Source organism: Diabrotica undecimpunctata, chromosome 11 (assembly GCF_040954645.1).
Source record: "Diabrotica undecimpunctata isolate CICGRU chromosome 11, icDiaUnde3, whole genome shotgun sequence".
Lineage (NCBI taxonomy): Eukaryota > Metazoa > Arthropoda > Insecta > Coleoptera > Chrysomelidae > Diabrotica > Diabrotica undecimpunctata.
In genome coordinates, this window is record NC_092813.1 from 19,968,341 (window position 1) to 19,995,582 (window position 27,242).

Here is a 27,242-nt window from a genome sequence, read left to right on the forward strand (position 1 = left end):
AATTCTTCTTCCTTGCTGACAAACCAAAGATTTGCCTCTTCTTTGAGATGGTTTCTGATGGTTTCCTTTGCTGTTGCAAACGGTCCTATGTATTTGACTTTTTCCTTTAGGTTATTTATAAAAGGCACTGGGTGTAGTTTCCTTATATCCCCGCCAAATCGTACTTTTACGTCTTCTGTGCTATGTACGATGACTTTCTTTCTTTCTACTCCTCTTATCTCCATCTCTGCAATTTATTTAAATCTCCTTTCCGTTTCTTTCCGGTCTTCTTGTAGCGCATTTTCAAATTTTATTTCTATCTGTTCTAATTCCCTTTATTGCATACTCTGAATATCCTTCATTTTAGTTTCGATTTCTTCTCTCTGCAATTCTAGTTTCCTCTCTGTTTCTTCCCTACTTCTTTCTAAACAGACTTTTATTTCGTTTTCATATTTGTCCATACGCGTTTCCATTTTTTGTTCCATTTTTCTTTGGTTTTCTTCCAAATTGTCCAATTTTTGTTCCGTTCTTTGTTGTGATTCATCCATCTTCTGTGATTGGAGTTGCATCATCTGTATTAATTTTTCTATTCCCGATTCTTGTTTTTCTGTCTCCATTACTGTTGTGTCTAATACGTCTTCCTGGTCCGAATATTCTTCCTGTTCTGATTTATCTTCTTGTTTTTTGTTCTCTTTGCTCTTGTTTCTTGTGTTTGGCATTTATTATGTTTTTATCCCCGCCAAATATAAAATTCTACTGGTCTGTTGCAACAAACGGGACTTTTCTTGTTCAAATGTAATAACTCTTGAGTACGAGTATCAAATTTCAATATCCCACAAATAAATCAAATGGTAAAATATCAAATGTCAAAATCAATCAAATAAATCAAGTATGGTAAAATTATCAAATGTAAATATCACACAAATAAATCAATCATGGTAAACTATAAATTGTCAATATCACGAATAAATCAATTATGGTAAATTGTAAAAAAAAAAATATATAAATCTTTATGTCCTCAAATTTTACATAATATTTCACTTTATCCACGGCATATAAACTTTCAAATATCTGCTCGTCTACTCCTATCCTTTTAAATTTGCCAACTAGAAATATTTTTCAAAGCTTTACACGTCGGGGGCCATTTTGTTATGCTATTTAAATTGTATTATATTGCTTATTTAGAAAAATTCCTGTCTATATTTATTAAATGATCTAATCTCCAATTAATCACAATAGATCAGCATTAATTAAATACAATCTCAGGCTATTTAACTTGTACTATTTACCTTTGATCGTGGATTCAAAATATTTTCCAATTGGCATCCTAATTGGGATAGGTAATATGACCTGAATAAAATACATAGAATTTCAACTGAACTATATGTGAGATGTCCTTTATTTTAATGAAATTTTATATAACAATCAATCCTGTAATATTTGCAATATACTAACTTTAAATATATGAGAAGTTGTTCTCTATCATGGACCCAAATGTTATTTTACATTGATTTTTAATATGTGTTATAACTAAGCTCTTTTTATAATTCTTTTTTTTTAAAGGATCGCAAAATTAACTGTCTCTATTATTTATTCAATTTATTTAATTAATAAATGAAAACCACACTCCTGCTCTAATGAAAATTGACTGACCTTTCTTTCTCTGCCGTTGCAATTCTATGGCCACGCCACAAAAAAAATCCTTTCTCTGCTTCTGCTCCTATTGTGGTCCAGATGACGTACACCTTTCTCCTATCTGTCCTTGTATCTGCAACCCAACGACTCGTGTTAGTCTATGCAGCCTCCTTTTGAGCCAATCTCCGCGCCTGTTTATAACTCCAAATGTTTCCGGCTTCGTCTGATATTAATATTCTTATACCCTTTGGCTTTTCTATCTCTCTGTACCCCGTTCCTCACACTGGTCAGCTTTTACACAGCAAATAAACACCCCCGGTAAATTACGTCTTCGGGACTTCAAACAAACACAAATCACAAAGCTCCTTCCTTCTTGGACGACGAAAACTGACTATCTAACTTTTTTCCTCTCTCCTATCTCATGGCCAAAACCACCACCTCCTTGCATTCAAAAATTGACCAATAAAAATCATCCACCTCTGTGACGTATATCGTTACCAAACAACTCACTCTATAAAACGTCATTCGGGTAATTCCAGAAAACAACATTCTTTAATTATTCTAACTAAATCTATCTGCTTTACAAATATTTCTTACTAATAGCTACAAACGATACCTGTTTCTCAATTCAATGTCTTTTGTTAATAAACTTTTACCGATATAATCTTTCGGGGAGAAAAACCACCGCAAATCCCGGTCTATTGTTTAAACACTTTCTATATACACTTTTATTCCGGGTAAATCCATTCCACAATCACCGACTTCCAATCAATTCTTATCGATAATATTTGAAAGTCTTGTCTCTGAGGCCTAATGAACAATTCTTCGAACAACTTAAAATACATAGTTTGTCTTATACAGGATGTTTGAAAATTTATATGCCCGTGTCTTTATGAAATATCAATAATTTTAATTTTTATTTAAGTAATAAAATTTGTATATCGGTTTTTTATTGCTTATGGACATTCAAAAGTACAACAATATATATATATATATATATATATATATATATATATATATATATATATATATATATATATATATATATACATATATATATATATATATATATATATATATATACATATATATATATATATATATATATATATATATATATATATATATATATATATATATATATATATATATGTAGAAATGTAGCCATAAGCTCCCTTACTATTAAGAATCAGCAGATTCCGATATCCGACGTTATAAATAGGAAGAAATCAATATTTTTATTATTATTGTAATTATTATGTTTCAATAGTCAACTTTAAATCATTAAATGTAGTAGTTTGTAGAATTTATCAAAAATTGTAACTTTTTATTTCGAAATAAAGATTTTTTTTTGGGAATATCGACGTTGAAGAAACATTTCTGGCGCTGCGAACCACAGGATATTTCATACAGAAACATAGTCGTTTCCTGGTCTACATTAGTTTAATAAAATCCTGAAGAACCTGGTAAAAGAGAAAAATGTATTGGAAATCAAACACGATCATCCTTGCGTAAGTTTTTCCTTTCTTTACCATTGTTTATGAGCATTTATTATTTTAATTGAATTCTTAAACATTTACATTGAATTTATTATTTATTGTTTATTGAATTTATATTATTTATAACATTTTACTTCAACGAATTTTTTATATATACTTGCATTTATATTTTTGCATATATTTTATGAGCACATTGAATGATATTTCCCAAAATAGTATCGAAAATTTAAGTTTACTATTCGACAGTTTAAATCTAAAAATAAAAAGAAATCTACAAACCTCTAAATCTAAGCCTGCATCTAAATTACGTTCCAAAATGCCGATGACCAATAGCGATATTGCTAGCCTTTGCTCAACTCTGCCCGAATTCTCTTCTGGAGACAACCTCTCCACCTTTATCAAAGCAGTAGATAATTTAATAGTTTTTTTAGGCACCCAAGATTTAAATCCGTCCCAAGAATTTATCTTAAATTCCCATATCGTATCTCGAATTAAAGGAGAACCTAGAAATTTCTTAAACTATTCTAATAAAACCAATTGGACAGAAATTCGTCCAGCGTTATTAACTAAATACGGAGACAGACGTTCCGAAGACATATTAGTAACACAACTATCCACTACCGTCCAAAAACATAGTGAATCCTACGACAATTATCATCAGAGAATAACTACAAATCTGAACGATTTACTCCAACACATCACCCTAAACGATAATCCCGCGACAGTAACTTTTAAAACTCCATACTTCAAAAACATTGCCCTCAAAACTTTCTGTACCGGAATCAACGAGCCTTATTGCGAATACTTATCGCATTTTGAATTAAATTCCCTAGAAGAAGCCCTTCAAAAGTGTATTGCCTACGATAACCACAAAAATCAACAACAATACATGAACTTCCTTAAGAGCCAACAAAACAAAAAGGCCCCACTCAAAAATAAACCCTATCAATCTTCGAATAATCAAAGATCCACAAACTTTCAACCCACATACTCAAACTTCCAACCCACGCATTCAAATTATGTGAGACCTTCAACTCACAACACAGAGCCCAATTTTAACTTCACTCCACAACAGAACTATAATTTTCCTCAGAGACAAAATTTCAGTCCTCACGAACAAACTCAATCCTTCCAACGAAACAATGTTCCGAAAAACAACCAACAAAGATTAAATAAATATAAAGCTCCTCGACCCCAACCAAATTTTGCTACTCCAATGAGCGGTGTTCAAACTACCACAACCAGAAACCATCAGCCCATGACAATTACAACTAATAGAAGCCACAATTTTCACATAGACTCAAATGATACCCAATATTTCGAAAATGATTTCGAAAATTACGAATCCGAACAAGAGCCCGATTTGCATGATGAAAATCATCAGGATTTTCAAGCCATCCCGTTAGACGATCATCCACCCCCTGTATAAACCTATATAATATCGTAAGTTCCCCTGGGTTACCCTGCTTCGTTACACCCAAAACATATCTACGCGTTTTAATCGATACCGGCGGTTCCCATTCAATTTTAAATCCGCGAGCTCTCAAACTATTTGATAAAAATCATATTTATCGAAAACCTTTTTCGCTAGCGTCAATGAAAATTACTTCCAAGCACGACTTAAATATTAAGACGCCACTATTCCTAGAATATGGAATTCCACAAACATTCGCCGTAAAAATTGCCGACTTTAGTCAACACTTTGATATCCTCCTTGGAACTTAGGATCTGAAAAGATTCCACGCCACAATTAGCTACGCAACTCATACTTTAACCTTTGAGAATCCTCACGTTAGCATTCCATTTGAAACTTTATACCAAAAAATTCCAGTAAGCGTTCATAATGGCGAAGTTTTATTGCGCGAAAGACACTTTCAAGGTATCAAAATTCCCCATTCTATTCACGTTGCAAAAAACGGCTTTCTAGACACTTTCGACTTACCTATGCCTATGAAATTTAATAAGAGAATTGAAGTTTGAGAACTTTTGTAATTATAATATAGTAAAAATTCCAACGACGCATTTTAATGAAAATAAAATCCGTACTTTGCACTTAAATAACGAAGAAAAATATAAAATTATAAGTCTTTGCAAAAAATTTAAAGACGTATTTTACGACGAAAACAAAAATTTAACTTTCACGTCAGCTGTTAGACACGAAATTAAAACAAAGGATGAAAATCCAATTTATGTAAAGGGATTTCGGCATCCCAAAGCAATGCAGGAAGAAATAAAAAAACAAATAAATAATTTATTAGATAATAAGATAATTCGACCGTCAATTTCACCGTACTCAGCTCCAGTTTGGATAGTACCAAAAAAAGCTGATGCCTCAGGTCAGAAAAAATTTAGATTAGTAATTGATTATAGGAAGCTCAATGATCATACTGAAAGTGATCGCTACCCACTTCCTCAGATAGATGAGATACTGGATAACTTAGGAAAAGCCAGTTATTTCACAACATTAGATTTAGCTCAAGGTTACCATCAAATTGAAGTTCATCCGGATTCTATTCGGAAAACAGCCTTTTCAGTTCCGCATGGTCACTTTGAATTTTTACGTATGCCCTTTGGTTTAAAGAATAGCCCAGCAACATTCGAAAGGTTAATGGACAATATTCTTAGGCCCTTTATTCATAAGTTTTGCTTCGTCTACATGGACGATGTCATTATTTTTTCCAAGTCACTGCAAGAACACTTAGTTCATATTGCGACTATTTTTGACATTTTCAGAAAAAATAATTTAAAAATTCAGTTAGACAAATCTGAGTTTCTCACGAAAGAAGTTTCTTTCTTAGGTCACGTAGTGACAACCGAAGGAATCAAACCTAACCCAGCAAAAATCGAAGCTATACAAAAATATCCTCTACCAAAAACAGTAAAAGAAATTAAATCATTTCTTGGTTTAATCGGTTACTACCGAAGATTCATACCCAACTTTGCAAAAATAACGTCCCCATTTTCGAGATGTACTCGAAAAGGAGCAACTATCGACCCCACAAATCCAAATTATTTAGAATGTTTTGCAAAATGCAAACAATTGTTAACTAATTCTCCAGTCTTACAATATCCAGACTTCGAAAAGCCTTTTGTACTGACTACAGACGCCTCTAATATAGCTATAGGATCAGTATTATCTCAAAATAATCACCCTATTGCCTACTATTCTCGAACTCTAAATTCCGCAGAACAAAACTACTCCACTTTTGAAAAAGAACTTTTAGCCATACTAGATTTTTGTAAACACTTCCGTATGTATCTATACAACCAAAAATTCACTGTAGAAACAGATCACAATCCTCTCGTATGGATCTACAAAATTAAAGACCCCACTTCTAGATTAGCCCGATGGAGACTTAAACTAGAAGAATATGATTTTGAAGTTAAATATAAAAAAGGCAAAGAGAATCAAGTTGCTGATGCTCTTAGCCGGGTCCAAATAAATGCCCTAAGCTCGAGTTCAGAATGTGCTGAACCCCCGAATTCAGAATGTGCTGAACCACCCGACAATTTCGACATAGACGATTTCCTTGCCGATTTTGACAACTTACAAAACAGTACTAACACACAACATACATCAGTTGAGAACCCTATCACTGGAATAGAGATTTCACCTGAACCAATTAATTTATCCTCAAACCAAATTATTTTTAAACCAGAGTCAAATAATTTTGAAATCAAATACAAAAGAATTTTTAACAAACACCGTTACACTGTCACTTTGACAAATAATTGGAAAACAGAAATAGCAAATACCTTCCAAAATATCCTTAGACCAAATCAAAAATTTGCAATAACAATCCCTCACGAATTTAGACCTTTTATCTGTAACTATTTTAAAGAAAAAATAAATTCCACAGTCAAAGCAATATTTTGCAATATACTACTTCAGGACATAGAAGAAGAAAACCAACAAATAGAATGCATAAAGAAATATCACGTAGAAAATCACAACGGAATAATTGAAACCTACAAACATTTAAAACAAAAATTTTATTGGCCCTCAATGCAGACAACTATTTCTAATTTTATCAATAAATGCGAAATTTGCCTAAAAAATAAATACGAACGACGCTCTTATAAACTTCCCCAATTAGGACCGTTGTTAGGTCAAAAACCTTTTGATATATTACATATCGATCTATTCCACTGCAATAAAAACCTGTATCTCACAATAATAGATTCTTTTTCCAAATACGGTCAATGCTATAAGCTCACCGACAAAACTTCCATTTCCATACTAAATAAATTAAGACACTACTTTTCGCATCACAATTATCCAAAAAGATTGTATGCGACAGCGGCACCGAATTTAATTCTGCAGTCATTAAAGAATTCCTAAATATCCACAAAATCGAAATACATTTTACAACAGTAAACAATTCTTCCTCAAACTCTCCTGTAGAGCGCTTTCATTCAACTCTTATTGAAAAACTTAGGACCTTACAAGCCCAAAATCCAAATGATTCGTTAGATGACATTCTAACACACGCCATTCTTATTTACAACCAATCAATCCACAGTTCCACAGATAATTCCCCGTTCTCAATTCTGTACGGACCCTATGCAGAAGAAATACATTTCGACTTTGATCTTCCGATATACGAAACATATAATCAAAGACATAAAGAAGAACTCCAACCCTTTATTGCAGAACTATATAATAAACAAAAACAAAAAAGACAACAACTTTTAGATAGACAAAACGAAAATGCCGAAGATATTCCGGAAATAGACCTTACAAAATCCCTATATGTTTCTAAGAAAAAACATAAGTCCAAATTACAAGCCCCTTTCTCCACTATTCATCCAGAAACGCAAGACAAAACAAAAATAATCGGTAAAACAGATAAACAAAATTTAACAAGCACTCACCTTAAATATGTAAAACGAGTACGAAAACATGTAGATAAACCTACTCAAGACCCAAATTTTTCACAGGACAATCCTCGCCCTGGTCCATCCACTCAATATTCAGGAGATTCCGAATAATGGTTACTATGCTGAAGAGATAGGCAAATCAAGAGAAATCTCCCACTATCACAGACATTTTCTTCACATTCCACTAGATAAATTATCCGACAGTATTGACGCTAGTCCGACAAGCTATTTCAAATATCACTTCAAAAATGCACCTCTCTCGCTACTGTACTCCCAATACACCCACATACAAGAACAAATAAAAGACGATCTACACAAGATTACGCGAAAACAGAAACGCGGACTTTTTAATTTTCTAGGTACAGCCATCAAATACGTGACTGGAAATCCAGACGACTCTGACTTGGACTTGTTAAAATCACACATAATCTCTTTAGAAAATAAACAAAACGAAATCATAAAAAAATTTAATAACCAAATATCTTATGGAAACTCTTTTAACACGAGATTCGATAAACTTTTAGAAAAACTAAATTCTAATAATTCAATTCTCCTATCTGCACTCAACAAATTATCAGCTGATTTTGACAGCTATATCATTCTACACAATGAGATAATAAATTTCCAAAATATAAACGAATTTCTAATGAAACTTATAAGAACCATTACTTTATCTGAACTTAATATCTCCAATATAGAATTATTCACTTTAAAGGAAATAATAGACCTTAAAGGGAACCTTCTCAAAATTTATCCCAGAAATTCAATTCCCAATAGTAATGAACACCCTTATGAACTTATAGAATCAACAAAAACTTTAGTTTGTGTAACTTCAAATACAATGCTCATAATAATTAAAATCCCTATACTCCATGAAATTCCTTATACTACCTATAAAATCTATCCCATTCCAAACAAAGATCATGTTATGATTCTGCCACCTGCAAGCTACTATACAAATAATAAATGGCTCAACACTTGTATAGGACAAGGCGATAACATAGTTTGTTCCAACTATGTACAATCCAAATGTAACATACCCAATGTAGATAATTGCACAAAAACATTAATCACAGAGAACTTTTTCCAAGAAACCAGCAAAGTCATATTGCTAGGAATAGTTCACCCAATGAGAATCCAGCAGATAGAAATTAATTCAACCAGCCTCTTGACGACAGATGTACCAATAATGATTTAAGGTATCCAATTTAATAAAAAGACGTCTCAAGATATTTCCATTCCAAAAATTGTTCCAATAAAATTAATACCAAACCATGAGATGAAAATTGAAAAATTAACAATCCCAGAGACACATGGCCAAATTCAACCAATAGATACCATAGAAGTACTACCCCGATTATCCATAGGACTGAGCACCACTTCTGTTATAATATTTTTAACTATTTTAGCTTTCCTAATAATCTTCCTAATTAGGAAAAGAAAACGAATTTCCAAAATCCTATTTGGAGAAAAATTGCATCCTGCCCAGATCCAGATACTAGACGAGCTGATAGCCGAAGTAACCAAAACTTCGAGGACGAAGTCCCAACCAATGGAGGGAGGAGAAATGTAGCCATAAGCTCCCTTACTATTAAGAATCAGCAGATTCCGATATCCGACGTTATAAATAGGAAGAAATCAATATTTTTATTATTATTGTAATTATTATGTTTCAATAGTCAACTTTAAATCATTAAATGTAGTAGTTTGTAGAATTTCTCAAAAATTGTAACTTTTTATTTCGAAATAAAGATTTTTTTTGGGAATATCGACGTTGAAGAAACATTTCTATATATATATATATATATATATATATATATATATATATATATATATATATATATATATATATATATATATATATATATATATATATATATATATATGTACTTGTGACTCGTTTGGAAAAAATATATAAATGTTTTGGATGGGTTGAAGTAAATAAAAGAAGTTTTTGGTTCACTATTTATTATCTCGAGCTTTCAATTGTGTGAAAAAATTTTTGGTTAACCCACCAAATAAAATTAGTTTGGTTAATAAAATTGCTGCTAATATATTTCAAAAGGAATTAATAGAAAAATGTCCTTATCTAATAAATGCTCCTCTAAAATTTTAATATAATTTTGAAAACATTTTCTTAACACAATAACAATTGAATTAATAAATAAGTTAAAATAGCGACCAATTATAAATAAGCCTCAATGTCATAAATGACAAATTAAAATTTTTATTTTTGACAATTATATTGCCAAAAATAAAATTTTGTATGAAAATTGAAAAAGGTATGTGAAAAGGTATCTTTTCTTTACACGTTATTATAAGTTCATCCAAACCAAAGTTACATAGTATGAAGGATATTTTGCTGCCCATTGGAGTGCCAAAGATTTGTTTAAAGAAATTACCATTGAACAAAACGATGTTAGAGTCAAATATAAATGTTAAAATTCTTATGAAATCATCTAGTTTTAACATTTATATTTGAGCCGAGTCGTGAATAAGGTTTCTTTATTTGAGGAACTGGGAAACTAACTACACCGAAAATAAATAAAAAAATACTTATGAGATTTTCTGGGCAACAAACACAAGAAGATTTCAAAACTATTTTATTTGGACGCCGTTTAAGAAAATCCTCTTGCTGGGTAGAAACAAGGCTTATTTCACATAACCAGTTATTACAAATAAAATTATCCAAATTTATCAATCAAAATATTCTAATTTTGATCAACATTCCTTACATTGAGTTTAACCTTTAAACAAAACAGAATTCAAAATTGTAGTTGTGTACCAAATGACAGAAAGGAATAATACTGACTCTCATATAATATGTGGGAATGAAATATCAAACTTTTTTGAAATACACAATAATTATTAAAGGAGTTCGGTTCTGCATCGATAACTATAATGTTGTACTCAATGTGGGCTCCGAATATTTTTAACATTAACAAAGTTTAATGTAAGTTATAAATTGTGAATCTTAGTGATATATTGGAATAAACTGTAAGTGTACAAACTCTTTACATAATATCCAGTTAAATTAGCATTCAAATCAGCAAATTGCAATTATTTGTTATTGTTGTCAATAAACAAATCCAGTTTTACCAGCTAATAACCGCTTTTAGTAAAGACCGATATACCTGTTTTAGCAGGTGTACAGAGTCGGACTTACTTTTCATAAACGTTTATCGAAATGAATTTAAACATGGAATCACACAACAGTTCTACAATACAAGACTATCAAAAACAAATAAACGCATCACAGTCATACTCATCGGCAGCGTCGAGAGTGCAATTTCCTTTAAAGTCCCAAGCAATTATCTTTAGTGCCTTAGAAAACACCAAACTTCAAGACTACCTTCTCCCACTTGGAAATATAATTCAACCGAAGAATATAATCTTCTCTTCTAGATTGTCTAATAATCGCATATGTATGTATTTATCCAATAAACAAATAGTGGACGATTTTATGAATAATCATGGTCAAATAGAAATACAAGGTGAAATTGTCAGAGCAAGAAGGTTAGTTACACCAGCGGAACGACTTGTGCTCTCCGGCGTGTGTCCTTCAATACCGCATGACTTGCTTATCAATGAGTTACAAAAAATCGGCATAGTTCCTGTCTCCCCCATGACCTTTCTCAAAATAAGTGCTTCTATGCCTGAATACAATCACATCCTTAGTTTTCGAAGACAAATCTATATCAGTCCACACAATCTAACACTACCAGAGTCATTTACTCTTGTTTTTGACAACACGACATATAGAATATTCATTTCTCAAGACAGTTTAGTTTGCTTTAGATGCAAGAAGCCAGGACACATCGCTTCACAGTGCTCCGAACCACTAGCTCAACTAAACCCCAACCAAAACAATGAAGCATCGGTATCCAGCGCAACAAATATATCCTTGCAAGCATCCAATGACATAAACCCTTCCCAGTGTGAACAAATGTCTATTTCTAATATCCCGGAGATACCGAACAAAGTAGATGCATCAAATAAGGACATTCACATAATTAATCAACCAAAAAGAAACTTTGATGAAATTATTTCACCTGAAGCAGATCCATCTTCAAAAGAATGTAACATTTTTCCACCACCTAAAGTCCAAGCAAAATCTAAAAAAGCTAAAATTAGTTCAGCAAGCACTTCTGAATGCTCATTTTCTCTCTTACTTGACCCTGCTAAAAAGTTCATAGAAAATCACCCTCTACCTTTCCCTCTAAACGTTGATCAACTTAACATGCTCCTAATGAATATCACGGGGTCAACAGATCCTATAACCACAATTAAAGAATATACCACAGACCTATCAGCTTTGTCCGATATGCTCAGTCAAGTTTATCCCCATTTAAAGGAGAGATCCATAAAACGTAAATTCACGTCCATAAGGAAAAAAATCTATAATTATCTTAACAGTGAGACATCGGAAGCGGAAAGTGACACATCTCAGTTAAGTCAACATTAAATTCAAGTCTCTACTTCAGTGGAATATTGATGGTTTTTTCCATCGCCTTGCTATGCTCCATCATCTAATTGGTGAACAATCTCCTGATGTAATATGCCTACAGGAAACTAATCTGAATCCCCCAAAAAAATTTAACTCCAACCAATATGACTGTTTTCGCAAAGACAGGATAACAAATAATAATTTTTCTTCAGGCGGAGTAGCCACATTAGTAAAAAAATCACTATCGGCGAAAGAATTTCCAGTGACTACAAATCTGGAAGTTGTAGTCGTGGAAATACAATCATCAAACAGGTATTTTATTTGCAACGTTTACTTACCCTCCAGTCGCCAAGTAACGTACAACGATTTAAAGGAGTTATTCAATCAAATACCATCCTCTCGCATCATCGTGGGAGATTTTAATAGCCATAATATTATTTGGGGCTCCTCTTATTCAAATGCTAGAGGAAAAATTGTCGAAAATATAATTTCAGATTTTCAATTGAATTTTCTTAATGACGGATCTCCAACCAGATTTAACATTAATACCGGAAATTCTTCAGCAATTGATCTAAGTCTTTGTGACCCTGCACTCACACCTCGATTATTTTGGGAAGTTTTACAATACACTTATGGGAGCGACCACCATCCTATAGTAATAAAAAACTCTATGGCTCTGACCCATGACGTTTTCATACCCAGATGGAAAACTGAAACTGCTGATTGGTTAAAATTCGAAAATTATATCGACAACTCAATGCCGAACTGTAAAATAGCTGAAAGCATTGATGAATCCTTACACAATTTGAATAGCATTATCATAAGTAGTGCTGAGCAATTCGTTGGAAAATCAAAAAAGACAAAGAATAATCAGACTCCTGTACCTTGGTGGAACTCAGAGTGTGGAGCAGCTATTAGAGCAAGTAAAACTGCATTTAATAAATATAAAAGACATAAAACACCTGAAAATAAAACCATGTTCAAATCACTTAAAGCTAAGACACAACTTATTATAAAACAAGCTAAGAAGGCTTCCTGGTCCAAGTATGTTTCAGAAATAAATACCTCAACTCCTGTCAGCGAAGTATGGAAAAAAATAAGAAAAATTTCTGGTCTGAAATACACGCCAATGATTTCTAAATTAAAAGTTGACAATAGGATTTCAACTTCTCCTCAAGAAATAGCTAATACCCTAGCTGAATCTTTTAGAGAAATGTCTTCAAACAGTAACTACAGTGATACATTCCTTGAAAGGAAAATAATAATAGAGAATACTGATCTTTTTGCAAATGACAATTTAAATGATCCATTAGATCTACCTTTCACTTTTGAAGAACTGGAAAATGCTTTATCCGAATTAAAAAATACTAGCCCGGGCCTAGACGATATCCCGGCAATATTTCTAAAACATCTTCCTTACTCAGCAAAATTATTTATTCTTCAACTTTTTAACTTAATTTGGCAAAATAATAAATTTCCATCAATTTGGTCTAAAGCTATTATATTACCTTTTTTAAAACCTCAAAAATCAATCCTAGAACCTGACTCATACAGACCAATCAGCTTAACATGTTCTATGAGCAAATTGATGGAAAAAATGGTAAATCTTAGATTAACGTGGACATTAGAATTATCAAATCGTTTAGTTCCGGAACAAAACGGTTTCAGACAAAATCGTTCGGGCATTGACAATATTCTTGATCTAGAATCTGACATTCATGAAGCGCTAGCAACCAAACAACATTGTATTGCAATATTTTTCGACTTGAAAAGGGCATTTAATACTTGTTGGAAATTCAATATTCTGAAAGAACTACATTCATGGAATATTCGTGGAAATTGCCTGAAATTTATTAAAAACTTTCTACAGAACCGATCTTTTTGCGTAAGAGTACATAATACTTACTCAGAGGAGAAAAGTGAAGAAAATGGAACACCCCAAGGATCAGTCCTAAGCCCTACTTTATTCTTAGTGGCAATAAATAATATTATTAACAACCTTACTAAACCTCTAAAGGCTCGACTTTTCGCAGATGACCTTGTTGTCTATATCAAAGGAAATAACACCGAATCAATGACAAACGCTTTGCAATGTTTTCTAAACCAATTAGAACAATGGTCTCTAACGACCGGATTCAAATTTTCAGTAACAAAAACATCAGGTATACTCTTCTCCAAAAAGGTCTCATCAATGCCCCCTACATTAAAATTATACAACACTACGCTACCATTTAAACCAACGGCAAAGTTCTTAGGTATGTGGTTTGATCAAAAACTTACTTGGCAAGAACATATAAAACAAACAGTTTTAACATGTCATAAAAGACTGAATCTAATGAAAACATTGGCAAACCGAAATTGGGGACCAGATCAGGAAACTCTGTTGAGAATATATAAAACACTAATTAGATCTAAATTAGATTATGGATCAATTGCATATGCATCTGCTTCAAAAACACTACTTAAAAAACTTGACAGCATACACAACGCTGGTATTAGAATTGCACTCGGAGCCTTCCGGACAACTCCCTCCGAAAGCATACTGAGCGAAGCCGGCGAACCACCTCTAAATTACCGAAGAATGTACTTAGCTCTAGCGCATGCTACATCTATAGCCTCAAATATAAAAAAACCCCTCTACTGTAATACTTTTAGTAACAAATATATTAATTATTACAATAATAAGCCCCGTGCTCCCAAACCTTATTACGAGAGAATCCGATTATATAGCTCCAGACTGAACATTCAATTCCCAACAGTATTTCAAACGAATACCAATAACTATCTACCTTGGACTATTGAACAGCCCAAAGTCATTACAGAGTTAAGCATATATAATAAACATGAAACTAGTCCTATTATTTTTAAAGTTAAACTAAATTCAATCCTAGATCAACAATACAATGAGTGGATTAAAATTTATACAGATGCATCCAAAGGGGAACTTGGCGTTGGAGTAGCAGTGGTAACCCCAAATGACACTTTTCAATTTAAACTTCCTCTAAATTCAAGCATCTATACTGCAGAACTATTTGGTTTGCTCAAAGCCATCAAGCAAGTAAATATTAAAAACATCCCTTGTTGTCTAGTCCTTTCTGACTCTCTCAGCGCAGTCAAAGCTATGCAAAATGTATACCCTAAACACCCCATTGAGAAAATTATCAGGGCCGAATTAATGAAAGCTCAAGAAAATTTCAGAAGAGTCCACTTCCTATGGATACCATCTCATATAGGCATAGAAGGGAATGAAGAAGCAGATACTAGTGCGCGTAACGCTATCACCAGTGACGTATCAGAAACAGAGTGTCGGAGTATCGCAGGCGATCTAAAAGTTTATTTCAAAAATAAGGTGTTAAGTGCGTGGAATCGGGAGTGGAGTGACTCTAGTTCGAAACTCAGAACCATCAAAAGTGATATTTTTTCATGGAAGTGCACAGCCAGAAGTAGAAGATGCCAAACTATTATTACACGTCTACGACTTGGACACTGTAGGTATACTCATGCCTATCTCTTCTCAAATAGTGAACCACCAAAATGCGAAGCATGCAATACAGTAGACAGTATAAAGCACTTCTTGATAGACTGTCCTAAATATGTAAATCAAAGACAGTCTTACAATTTGCCAAATAACCTGAAAGCACTACTCAACAAAAGTTTAGTTCCGGACAATTTATTAGGTTACTTAAAATGTATAAATATGTTACACAAAATTTAACTTAATTAATTGTTACAAATGTTCAATTGTTCACAAATTGTAATTAATTGTTACAATGATTGACTGTTACAAACGTTAATTTAATATTATTACAAATGTTACAGGAGTGTCGCTAATAACCTTTGGGTGGATGCGACTTTGTTTCTTTAAATAAAAAAAAAAAAAAATAATTATTAAAGTTAACTTTATTTAAAAGGAGACTTTATTTATCATTTTTCAGTTTGTCATGAAAGCAAACCTTTGTATATTAATGAAAAATGCTTATTTTACTTAAAAAAATTTCAACAAAAAGTACCTTGTTTCACGGGCTGTGTATTTCCTTTAAGAAAGTTTATTACCTTGGAATTGGATACAAATCAAACACCCTATCCCACACAAACTGCAAATGATCTAGATGGACCCATGAAAACACAAAATGGACTTGCGGAGGTCAAACATTTAATTGGGCTTCAGATTATCCTGGATGATAACAAAATGTATTCTTCAAAACTAGGCTGCTTAATTCTTACTTAAAACCATGTGGACCTCTTAAGACGTTGGACACGCTGTTTTTCACTTTTATTACATAGTATACAGTACAACAAATCGGTGATGAACTAATTCACTGAACAAATACTGTCAAATAGCATTTTGAGTTTAAATTCATCTCTTAACTTATGAAATTAAGCAAAAAATTGCCGGTTTTGAAAACTACATACCGAGATCTTATCTCTTCTGAACCGAATCTGCTTCTCCTAACTATTATTACACTTTACTTTACTTTATTGAATTCTCGAAGACAAATAACGAATAACAATAACGAATTTTAAGAAGAAAATCCGGACTCAAACAATAAAACCAACTGCTTTGGATGTCCATCGTATACTGATATTATTTTCTCAAAAGAATATCTTGCCCGCATCAGCGAAAAGATTCCTGTTTATTTGTCGCGCAATATCTAATAGACGGAATCAATATCAAACAAAATATCAATTAGTGTTATTACACACAGACTAAAAATTTCTATATTATGAATCTCAGCGACGCAAAAAGATTGAGAAGATTTTTCTGTGTTTTAACATATACCAGGGGAAATAGAAATGCTACAATTTTGCCTTGTTTTGTCTTGTTGTCTTCCGTCATTTTTATTTTCTCTTTTGTCTTCTTTTTCGTTACTTTAGCATCATCCAGACTGCTCTCTGCATTGCGTACTGAATGAGATCTTCTGTGTGTAGAAATCTTTAATCCCGTTTTGCTATCACTGCTATGGGAAATACCAGTGGTATGTATGGTATCACTTTCGGTCGCGATGTTGTCGAAATTTTCATTACTCACTACCTCACTAGACACTACCACACTAGATAACTGTTAGATTTATATGAAAATTTTCAGAACTAACTAATTTGTTAACGTTTTCAATATTACTATGCGACTCTGAACTATCTCCAGAGTTTAATATTGTATTCTCGCTAGGGAAATTTTAATTTGAATCATTGTCTGAATATGAATCCTTATTTTCAATATCATATTTATTTTCAAGTATATTTTCAATATTATATAATATTGAATAATTATATTTAATTATATTTATTTTCAATGTCAATGTGCATTCACTAATATTAAATCGAATAGTCCTATTCTGTATAGAATGTGCATTATACAATTAATTTGATGAACATTTTCTAAATTTTTCTACATTTTTCGATTTATATCAGATAATTCACTACCTGCTTCTAGTACTTGATCATAAGACCTTTATACTAAATAATCTTTGATTAAACTCCAGCAAAAAGTTTTGTGCTCTTAATAAAAACAAGCAACTTTATGAAGAGTATAAAGATTTCTTCTGGCTCAATATTTGTTTTGTCCTTGTATATCAGATATGTAAAAAACACATTCGTTGCAATTAAGTGGAACCTTGCCAGATAAGCATAATATTATTAACAATAATTGCCGCAGTAACGAGGCGATTCGTCACAGATTGATATAATACAAAAGTAGCTAGAAGAGTAGTCAAGGTCAATAACAATAGATCACTATTCAATCGTTAATTGTAATTAAACATATGTAATTTCAATTACTCGTAGTGAATAGTCACAACAGACGAATTTAAAGTTAACCTCCTATCATCGTCAACTAAGTCTGTTGTTAGTCAATAACCGTTAATCTGTAAATAGTGAGATGTAGCAATAGATGTAAGAATGTAAGAACAGATTTATACATATTTACAACGCTCCGTATTACGAAGACTAGAACCTCCAGAGATGCACAACCGGCTTATAGAGACAAGACAAGAATACCTGCCTTATCTTATGGCGTTCCATGTACAGTTGTCACTTTATCATACGTTTTTCTCTCTATTTTTCATTTTCTGAAACATGATTCACTCAACCTATGTTGCAAAGATGTTTACTCAAATGAAAGTGCCCATTTCTCATCTCTCTTATGCTATGATCAACTAGATTAGCCAAAAGTCTTTTGTCAATGTTGTTAATGATTTTCTTTAAATGGGTGTGCTTCTTTTTTGCACTCCATTTATTTTTATACTTTTTCAACCACCTTTTTGTTTTATTTCTAACAAATTGTGACACCGTAGAATCATTCTGAATCTTGAATTAGTTATTAGTAATTAAGTTAATATAGTATTAGTTGTTTGTTCTATATTTAATACCCGTTACTATAGGAGATTAGTTAGATGATGGTATTCATTTCTCCCATGCTCTGATATTAGTTCAACTGAAAGAGGGGTTCCTTAAATAATGTGCCAGGGATATTTGTATGACTTCTACATGGGTCCCTTGTTGGGTCTTCACATATTGTAACCTCTGGATAGTTAAAAAAGCTAAAGTTTATTTCCTTGTATCCTTATTTATAGTATTTTTGTTAGATTCTTTCATCATCAATATTATAATACAGTTTTATGCCTACAATTTTATCATTAAATAATAATATTTTTTAGCTCTTCTGAAAACGACAAGAAGACAAGAACAGAAAAATCAAAAAACAAACCCGAAAAAATGTCTAATTTGAAAACAAACACATCTATTAATCCAATATTCTCTAAGCAGCCCTCGAAATCTCAGAAAAATGTTAAAGACAATAAATACGAAAAATTTAATAAATATGAACAAAAGAGATTGCTAGAAAGTAAGACATCTAGAAGTAGATCCAAGTCAAGAGAAAGAGTTGGAAAAAGACCGAGGTCCGAATCGGAGGACGAGGAACTAGCTGAAATTAGAAAAAGAAGGCAAATATATGAAGCGGAGTTTGCTGAAATATCTAGAAAATTAAAATTAGGTAAGGTTGATTATTAAAAATAAACTGTAAACTTAAAGAAATAGAGAAAGAAAGGAAATTGTGTAAAGTTGGACAAAATAAATTTTACGCTACATTTATGTTCTCTTGTATAACACATTAGGTTTTATAAATAAAAAATTCATGCGTTAATGTAAAATTATACTCCACACTTCTCTTGTACTTTTAATTCTAATTTTCTTCCGAATCGATAAAAATGTCGATTTACTTAGTGGCACATACTTTTAAAGAGCATTTTTATACGATTCGATCGTATATCGCACTCGAAAATTTTACCGCGTCCATCGAAATTTACATTCAAATTTTATAGAAGTAGTCGACTACCTATAAGCCATCCTGCAACTAAAAATATTTGGAAAGCGAGATGCAGTAAGAAGAAGAACATCCTGGTTGAAAATCTTCAGAACCTGGTTCAACACAACATATGTGCAGCTTTTTACCGCTGCTCAAGATAACACATAGGTTGCCAGGATGATCGCCAACATTCATCACAGATAGGACACCAAGAAATACCTTCTGTTTCGAAGTTTTTGAAATATTAGCTACTAATACATCGTAACAAACCTACCGACATTGACATCTGTTATTTACCGTTATCAAAAACTAACTAGAGCTATAGGTGTGTCGGGAGTTCCCGGTCATCTAAGATTCGACTCACTGGCTCCAGCTCACTTTAGAGAACCGCATCACTTTGTGAGGTGACGGGAGTTATAGTCGTTGACCCCATAAGCCAATACCCTAAATCCGATGCGTCACCACCTGAACTATGATCGACCTGAATATAAAAGTGCAACTTGCGAATTATTGTTTTATTTTCCAATGTGTAATGTATTTCATTTTAATTAATTATTATTCAGTCTGATTTGAAACTTTGTACAGTGAAGTCTGATTTTAATATTGTAACTTTTAAGAACGCAATAAAGTTCTCTCGCATTTGTAAATTAAATAATTATTTTTTAAAAATTGTCCCTGAAGGGCAGAAACTATCAGTGGCGCAGTCTTAGTGGATTTTTCGTAGAATTCCATTGCGGATATTCGTGAGTTTTAACTCTTTGACGAAAAAAGAACCGGTTTCCGTTTTTCATAAACTTTTCGAACTGTCAGTGATTTTGGGCTCCATCAGGACATCCAGAATTTCCAGGGATATCAGAATAAACAAGCAGAAGTACATAAATGTGGTAAGCTAATAATTTTTATTCATATTCAGACTCCTCTTTGCCTATTAAATCCTTTTGTGACAATAATAGTCAAGAGTACGTATTATTTACTTATTATTTTTGATAGATAAGAATATAATTAAGAAAGAAAAGTATTAAATAAAAATAAAATGACTTCACCAAGTACTTCAAATGCTACTATTATTGTACCTAAGTTAGATATCGCAAATTTAGCCATTATTCCTCGTTTTGATGGCAATATCAATAAACTTTATAGATTTATAAATGCTACCGAATCAATCTTACAACATTATTTTGATACAACTAATCCTAATAGCTTTCAAAATTGTTTATTATTGAACGGTATATTAAATAAATTAGAAGGAAGAGCTGAAGAAATAATTGCGATTAGCGGCAATACTGATTGGGATGGTATAAAAAATACATTAATTTTAAATTTTGCTGATCAAAGAGACGAAAATTGTCTAAATCAGGATCTAGTTAATCTTAAACAAAAGCCAAACGAAACACCTTATCAATTTCATGAAAAGGTGCTAGATTTATTATATTCTATTTGTAACTATATAGATTTACACCATCTTGGTCAGGAACGTACATATAGACGAGATTTCTTTAACAAACAAGCATTGAAAACATTTTTAGCAGGTTTAAGAGAACCTTTAGGACCCATAATTCGTGCAATGAGACCACAATCTATCGAGCAAGCTATACAATTCATTAAAGAAGAAGATAATATTAAATACTATCAAAAAAGTCAAAATTTTAACACTAATAATAATAATAATAGTAACAAATATTCTAGAAAACCAAACTATAACTTTCATTTAAATTCCCAAATAAATTCTCGCAATGATAGACATTTTCAACCTTCACAATCACATCAGTATCAAAGAAACACTCCCCAAAACTATCAGTATAATGTTCAAAATTCTAATAGGCCAACCCAAAATGTTTGGCGACCAAATCCAAATTTTGTTTCCAACAGACCCACTAACATGAGTACATCTACTAGAAATAGTATTCCCCAGTTCAGAAATAGCTTTCAAAACTCTAACAAGCCAGCTCAGAACGCTTGGCGATCAAATCCCAATTTTGCTCCAAACACATCTACTCCTATGAGTACAACTACTAGAAATAGTACTCCCCAATTCAGGAATAATTTCCACAACCCTAGAAATCCAAATCAAAATTTTACATTCGAAGAACTATATAATACTGAATACGAATCGATCAATAATAGTGATTACCAAAATACTCCTCAGACTTCTCATCAACAAACTTATGATATTGTTAACGAACAGCATCATCAAAATTTTCAAGACGGCATCTTTCAAAACCAACCGACTTAATAGAATTAAATTTTTCCACAAATAAAAGAGAACTGCCATATATTCAGATTCATGATCCTCCATTAAAGTTACTGGTAGATACAGGTTCCTCTAAATCTTTTTTAAACCCCGAAAAAGCTAACCTTTTCTACAAAAATTATATCTTATGAACCCTTTGTTGTTTCCGCAGTATTTCAAAGTACAAAGAAAGACTTTTGTGCAGAAATCCCCATTTTTTTAGAATTTAATCAGGAAGGTAAGATTAAGTTCCATCTTTTTGATTTTCATAGGAGTTTCGATGGTCTTTTAGGACTAGATAACATAAAATATCTTAATGCTAAGTTAGATTTCGTAAATTCCCAATTAACTACTCCATATTCTAGTATACCTATAACATACTATAAATCTGACCTAAAAATAATCTTTAAACAAAAATTGGACCCCTTATCTTGTAGTGTAGCTAAAATTCCAGTTTCTCAAAAATCAGGATGTATATTTATCCCTGACCAAACTATTCAAAAATGTGAAATCCCTGCATGTCTCTCGCACGCAATAGACGGTTTTGCTCTAGTCGAAATCTATAACTGAACCCAAGATGAAATTTTTGTCACCTTAGATGCTCCAATTGATACTGTTCCTTTTGACGAAAATTGTCATGAATTATTCAATGCAGACATAGTGCCTGCAGACGAAATCGAAAAATTTAATATTGAAAATTTAATCCGTACATCTCATATGAACTCTGAAGAAAAACAAAATATTCTAAAAACTTGTAATAAATATTCTAATCTTTTTCATAGCGAGGATAAACCTCTTACATTTACAAATAGAGTTAAGCATTTTATAAAAACTAAGGATGAACTACCTATTTATAGTAAATCGTATAGATACCCTTTTGTTCATAAACCAGAAGTAAATAGTCAAATAAACAAAATGTTAGAACAAGGAATTATTAGACCAAGCAACTCACCTTGGTCCTCGCCTATCTGGGTAGTACCCAAAAAAGCAGATGCATCAGGAAAAAAGAAATGGAGAATTGTCGTAGATTATAGGAAACTGAACGAGAAAGCAATTCCAGACAAATACCCATTACCAAATATTATCGATACACTTGATAAATTAGGCAGATGCAACTATTTTAGTACACTTGATCTAGCTAGTGGTTTTCATTAGATTGAGATGCACCCAGACGATATTCCCAAGACAGCTTTCAATATTGAGAATGGACATTATGAATATGTTCGTATGCCATTTGGACTCAAGAATGCTCCTGCAACTTTTCAGAGAGTTATGGACGATATTCTGCGAGGTCTTCAAGATGACATCTGTCTTGTTTACTTAGACGATATAATTATTTTTTCTACCTCACTACAAGAGCATATTGTAAATTTAGAAAAAGTTTTTAAACGTTTACAAGCTAATAATTTTAAAATACAACTAGATAAGTGTGAATTTCTAAGAAAAAAAGTAGCGTATCTTGGTCATATTGTAACTACAGAAGGTGTAAAACCAAACAAAGATAAGATTAATGCAATTGTCAAATATCCAATTCCTAAAACAGCACGCGAAATAAAAGGATTTTTAGGATTGTTAGGATATTACAGGAGATTTATAAAAGATTTTGCCAGATTAACTAAACCATTAACGAAATGTTTAAAAAAGGATGCTAAAATAGAACACACTTCAGAATTTGTAAAATGTTTCGAAGATTGCAAAAATTTATTAATTAATGAACCTATACTTCAGTATCCAGATTTTGATAAAGATTTTATATTAACTACTGATGCAAGTAATGTAGCAGTAGGAGCCGTATTATCTCAACTAGTAAATGTTCAAGACAAACCAGTAGCTTATGCCTCGAGAACATTAAACTAGTCCGAACAAAACTACAGTGTTATAGAAAAAGAACTTCTTGCGATAGTATGGGCAACTAAATATTTTAGGCCTTATCTATTTGGAAGACAGTTTAAAATTATGACAGACCATAAACCTTTACAGTGGCTTATGTCTCTAAAAGAACCAAATTCACGATTAGTAAGATGGCGTTTAAAATTAGAGGAATTTGATTACATAATCGAATACAAGAAAGGAAGTTGCAATGCAAATGCAGACTCCCTATCTAGAATAAAGATTCATTGTAATGAATTTTTAAAATACATAGAAGAACAAAATAAGACTCCGACAAGGAACGATGATGATAGCGTTTCGATGGCTGTAAATATCGACGATGACATTAACGAAGAAAACATAGAACAAGGAAATGACCAAGATAATGACATTGAAGATAACAATGATGATGGAGAAACTGTACATACTAGTATAGAAGATCCAATACTAGGAATGCTCATTTCTGATAAACATCTCAATGTTTTTGATCACCAAATTGTAATTGATTTTGTTTTACACTCAGCTGCCAAACCAAAAATTGAAAAAATATTTCCCAACAGAAAAAGACTTTATATCCAAATTTCAAAAAATAATATTGTACAAGAAACTATTAATATATTTAAAAATTACATTGACCCAAAATACAAATATGCTGTTTACTTCAAAGAAGATACCTTTATACCAGAAATATTAGAAACGTTAAAAAACACATTTAAAAATTCTGCATGTAACAGCATCTTAAAAGATTTAGTAGACAAAGATGAACAGCATGAAAAAATAAGGTTATTTCATGAAGGAAAAACCAATCACCGAGGCATTCTAGAAACAGAAACTAGAATTAAACGTACCTACTATTGGCCAGGAATAAAACAAGATGTAACAGATTTTATAAATAATTGTAATATTTGCCAAGTCGATAAATATGATCGTAATCCGCCAAATCAAAAATTAATGATTACACCCACAGCTACGAAACCGTTTGAAATAATATTTGCAGACACTTTTCAAAGTCAAGGCCAAAAATTTCTTACTATAATAGACACATTTTCTAAATACGGTCAAGCATACCCACTTTCAGCTTTGACAAGTACTGAAATTGTAAGAGCTTTTCTAACCTTCATGACACATCATGGAATTCCTGATCTCGTAACTATGGACCGAGGCACAGAATTAAAAAACTCTGTTGTACAAGAATTCTTCGACATACATAAAGTAAAAACTCATTATGTTACTACAAATAGTACCCAATCTAAAGGATCTATAGAGAGATTTCATTCTACTCTAATAGAACACCTACGAATAATTAGAAGTAAATCGGATGGAAAAATTCATATCTTAAATCAAATGCCTTATGCTATTTTAGGATATAATAACTCAATACATTCCGTAACTCAACAAAAGCCTATAGATATTATAAATCTGATCCAATCTGAATCCAAAAACTGATTAATAATTATATGCAGAAACATAGAGATATGACCAAAGAGATCTATAAAGAGCTTAATAAAAAATTGACCGAACCAAAAGAAAAATGTATTGAATATCACAATAAGGATCGACACGAACCACTCACATACGAAGAAGACAGGATGATGTGATGTGTTTCAGTGATGTTTACAGGAAAAACACTACACTTGTACGAAATAAACTTAACCCTAAATTTATGAAAGATAAAGTTGTTAAAGATACAAAAATTAAAGTTGCTACTCAAAAAAGACTTTTACATAAACAAAACTTAAGACGACCAAAAACTAACCGGAAAAAACTCTTGCAGGTTCCTAATGACAACGATGATAGTCCTGGGCCTTCAACAAGCCGAGACTAAAGACTTAATAAACAAATTTTATTATCGACAGATATTGTAGAGAATTTTAATAATACTATTTCTCTCATAAAGAGTAACCAAAAAGTAATTTTCTCTGGTTTAGAATCTATTCGTTCAAACCTTAATAAATTTATTTTTAATTTTGAAGATTTCCTTATAACTTGAAATATTTTAGATCAATTAAGTATAAGTATAAATATTATATTACAGTTGCTAACAGAAATAGAAAACTCTATAACATTTGCGAGACTAGGTATTTTAAATAGTAGTATAGTAAAGATTAATGAACTAAAGTCAAAATTAACTCAAATTATGAAATATCATTGAAGAAACGAACTAATTTATCCGAATATCACATCAGACATAATTAAATATTATAATATCTTAGAAACAGAAGCGTACTACTCCAACTTGACAATTGTTTTCATTGTCCATGTTCCAATAGCTTATCCCGACGAATACTTCTACTATCATTTATACTCGATTCCTACTGTAAATCGAACTACCACCCCCTAACACCTATCTGATAATGAATGAAAATTTTTACCAATACACATCTGTACCATGCTCCAATCTGAAGCCAAAATTCTTCTGTCCCGAGAATCATCTGAAAAGTAAAAATGAAGAAGACTGTCTATTCCAACTCCTTAAACTGAAATCTAATCCTACGAGATGCCAAAGAATAGAAGTTCAGATTTCAAAAAATATGATCCAACAAGTAGATGAGTCCCACTACATCGCTGTTTTGGTAACCAAAACCAAAATCCAAATGAACTGTACCAACACAGATCTTCAATTAATTTCTGGAAATTGTCTCATCACAGTTCCCTTCCAATGCCAGTTTAGCACAGAAGACCAAACATTTAGCAATAATCGCCTCATTTCTGAAAGTCAGCCACTATTACTTCCGAATATAGTTATTCCTCATCCTCATCAAGAAGAGATTCCCAAAGTTCATATCGAAGATGTCCAACTGGACCAAATTCATTTAGTTAAGAAGAAACAAGAAGAAATTAAAACATTGATACTTAAAAACTCAGAAGCTACTAGTCCTTTTAACTTTTGGAACCTATCAATAATATTTTTGATTATAATAATTTTTGCATATTTTGGTATTAAATGTGTAAGAAGAACGAATTGGCAAAGAAAAGATGATAGTCCCATGGAGAGTGTTCACATCCAAGATGATTCTGAAGAAAACCTACCACAAGCCCAACCTAGGTCATTTTTCAATTCCATGAAAAATTCCAGAAACTAAGGGTGGAGGAGTTATAGTCGTTGACCCCATAAGCCAATACCCTAAATTCGATGCGTCAGCACCTGAACTATGATCGACCTGAATATAAAAGTGCAACTTGCGAATTATTATTTTATTTTCCAATGTGTAATGTATTTCATTTTAATTAATTATTATTCAGTCTGATTTGAAACTTTGTACAGTGAAGTCTGATTTTAATATTGTAACTTTTAAGAACGCAATAAAGTTCTCTCGCATTTGTAAATTAAATAATTATTTTTTAAAAATCGTCCCTGAATGGCAGAAACTATCAGTCGGGTCAGTCGGGTCAGCAGAG

General features: G+C 32.1%; 1 protein-coding gene across 1 annotated transcript in view; it reads left to right on the forward strand.

The window, feature by feature from the left end:
• LOC140452742 (uncharacterized) overlaps positions 1–27,242 on the forward strand; it is a 128,393-nt gene that overhangs the window by 47,680 nt on the left and 53,471 nt on the right. Inside the window, exon 2 of the mRNA XM_072547068.1 lies at positions 19,095–19,432. Within this exon, the coding sequence (XP_072403169.1) occupies positions 19,095–19,432 (338 nt within the window). The remainder of the gene's footprint in view (positions 1–19,094; positions 19,433–27,242) is intronic.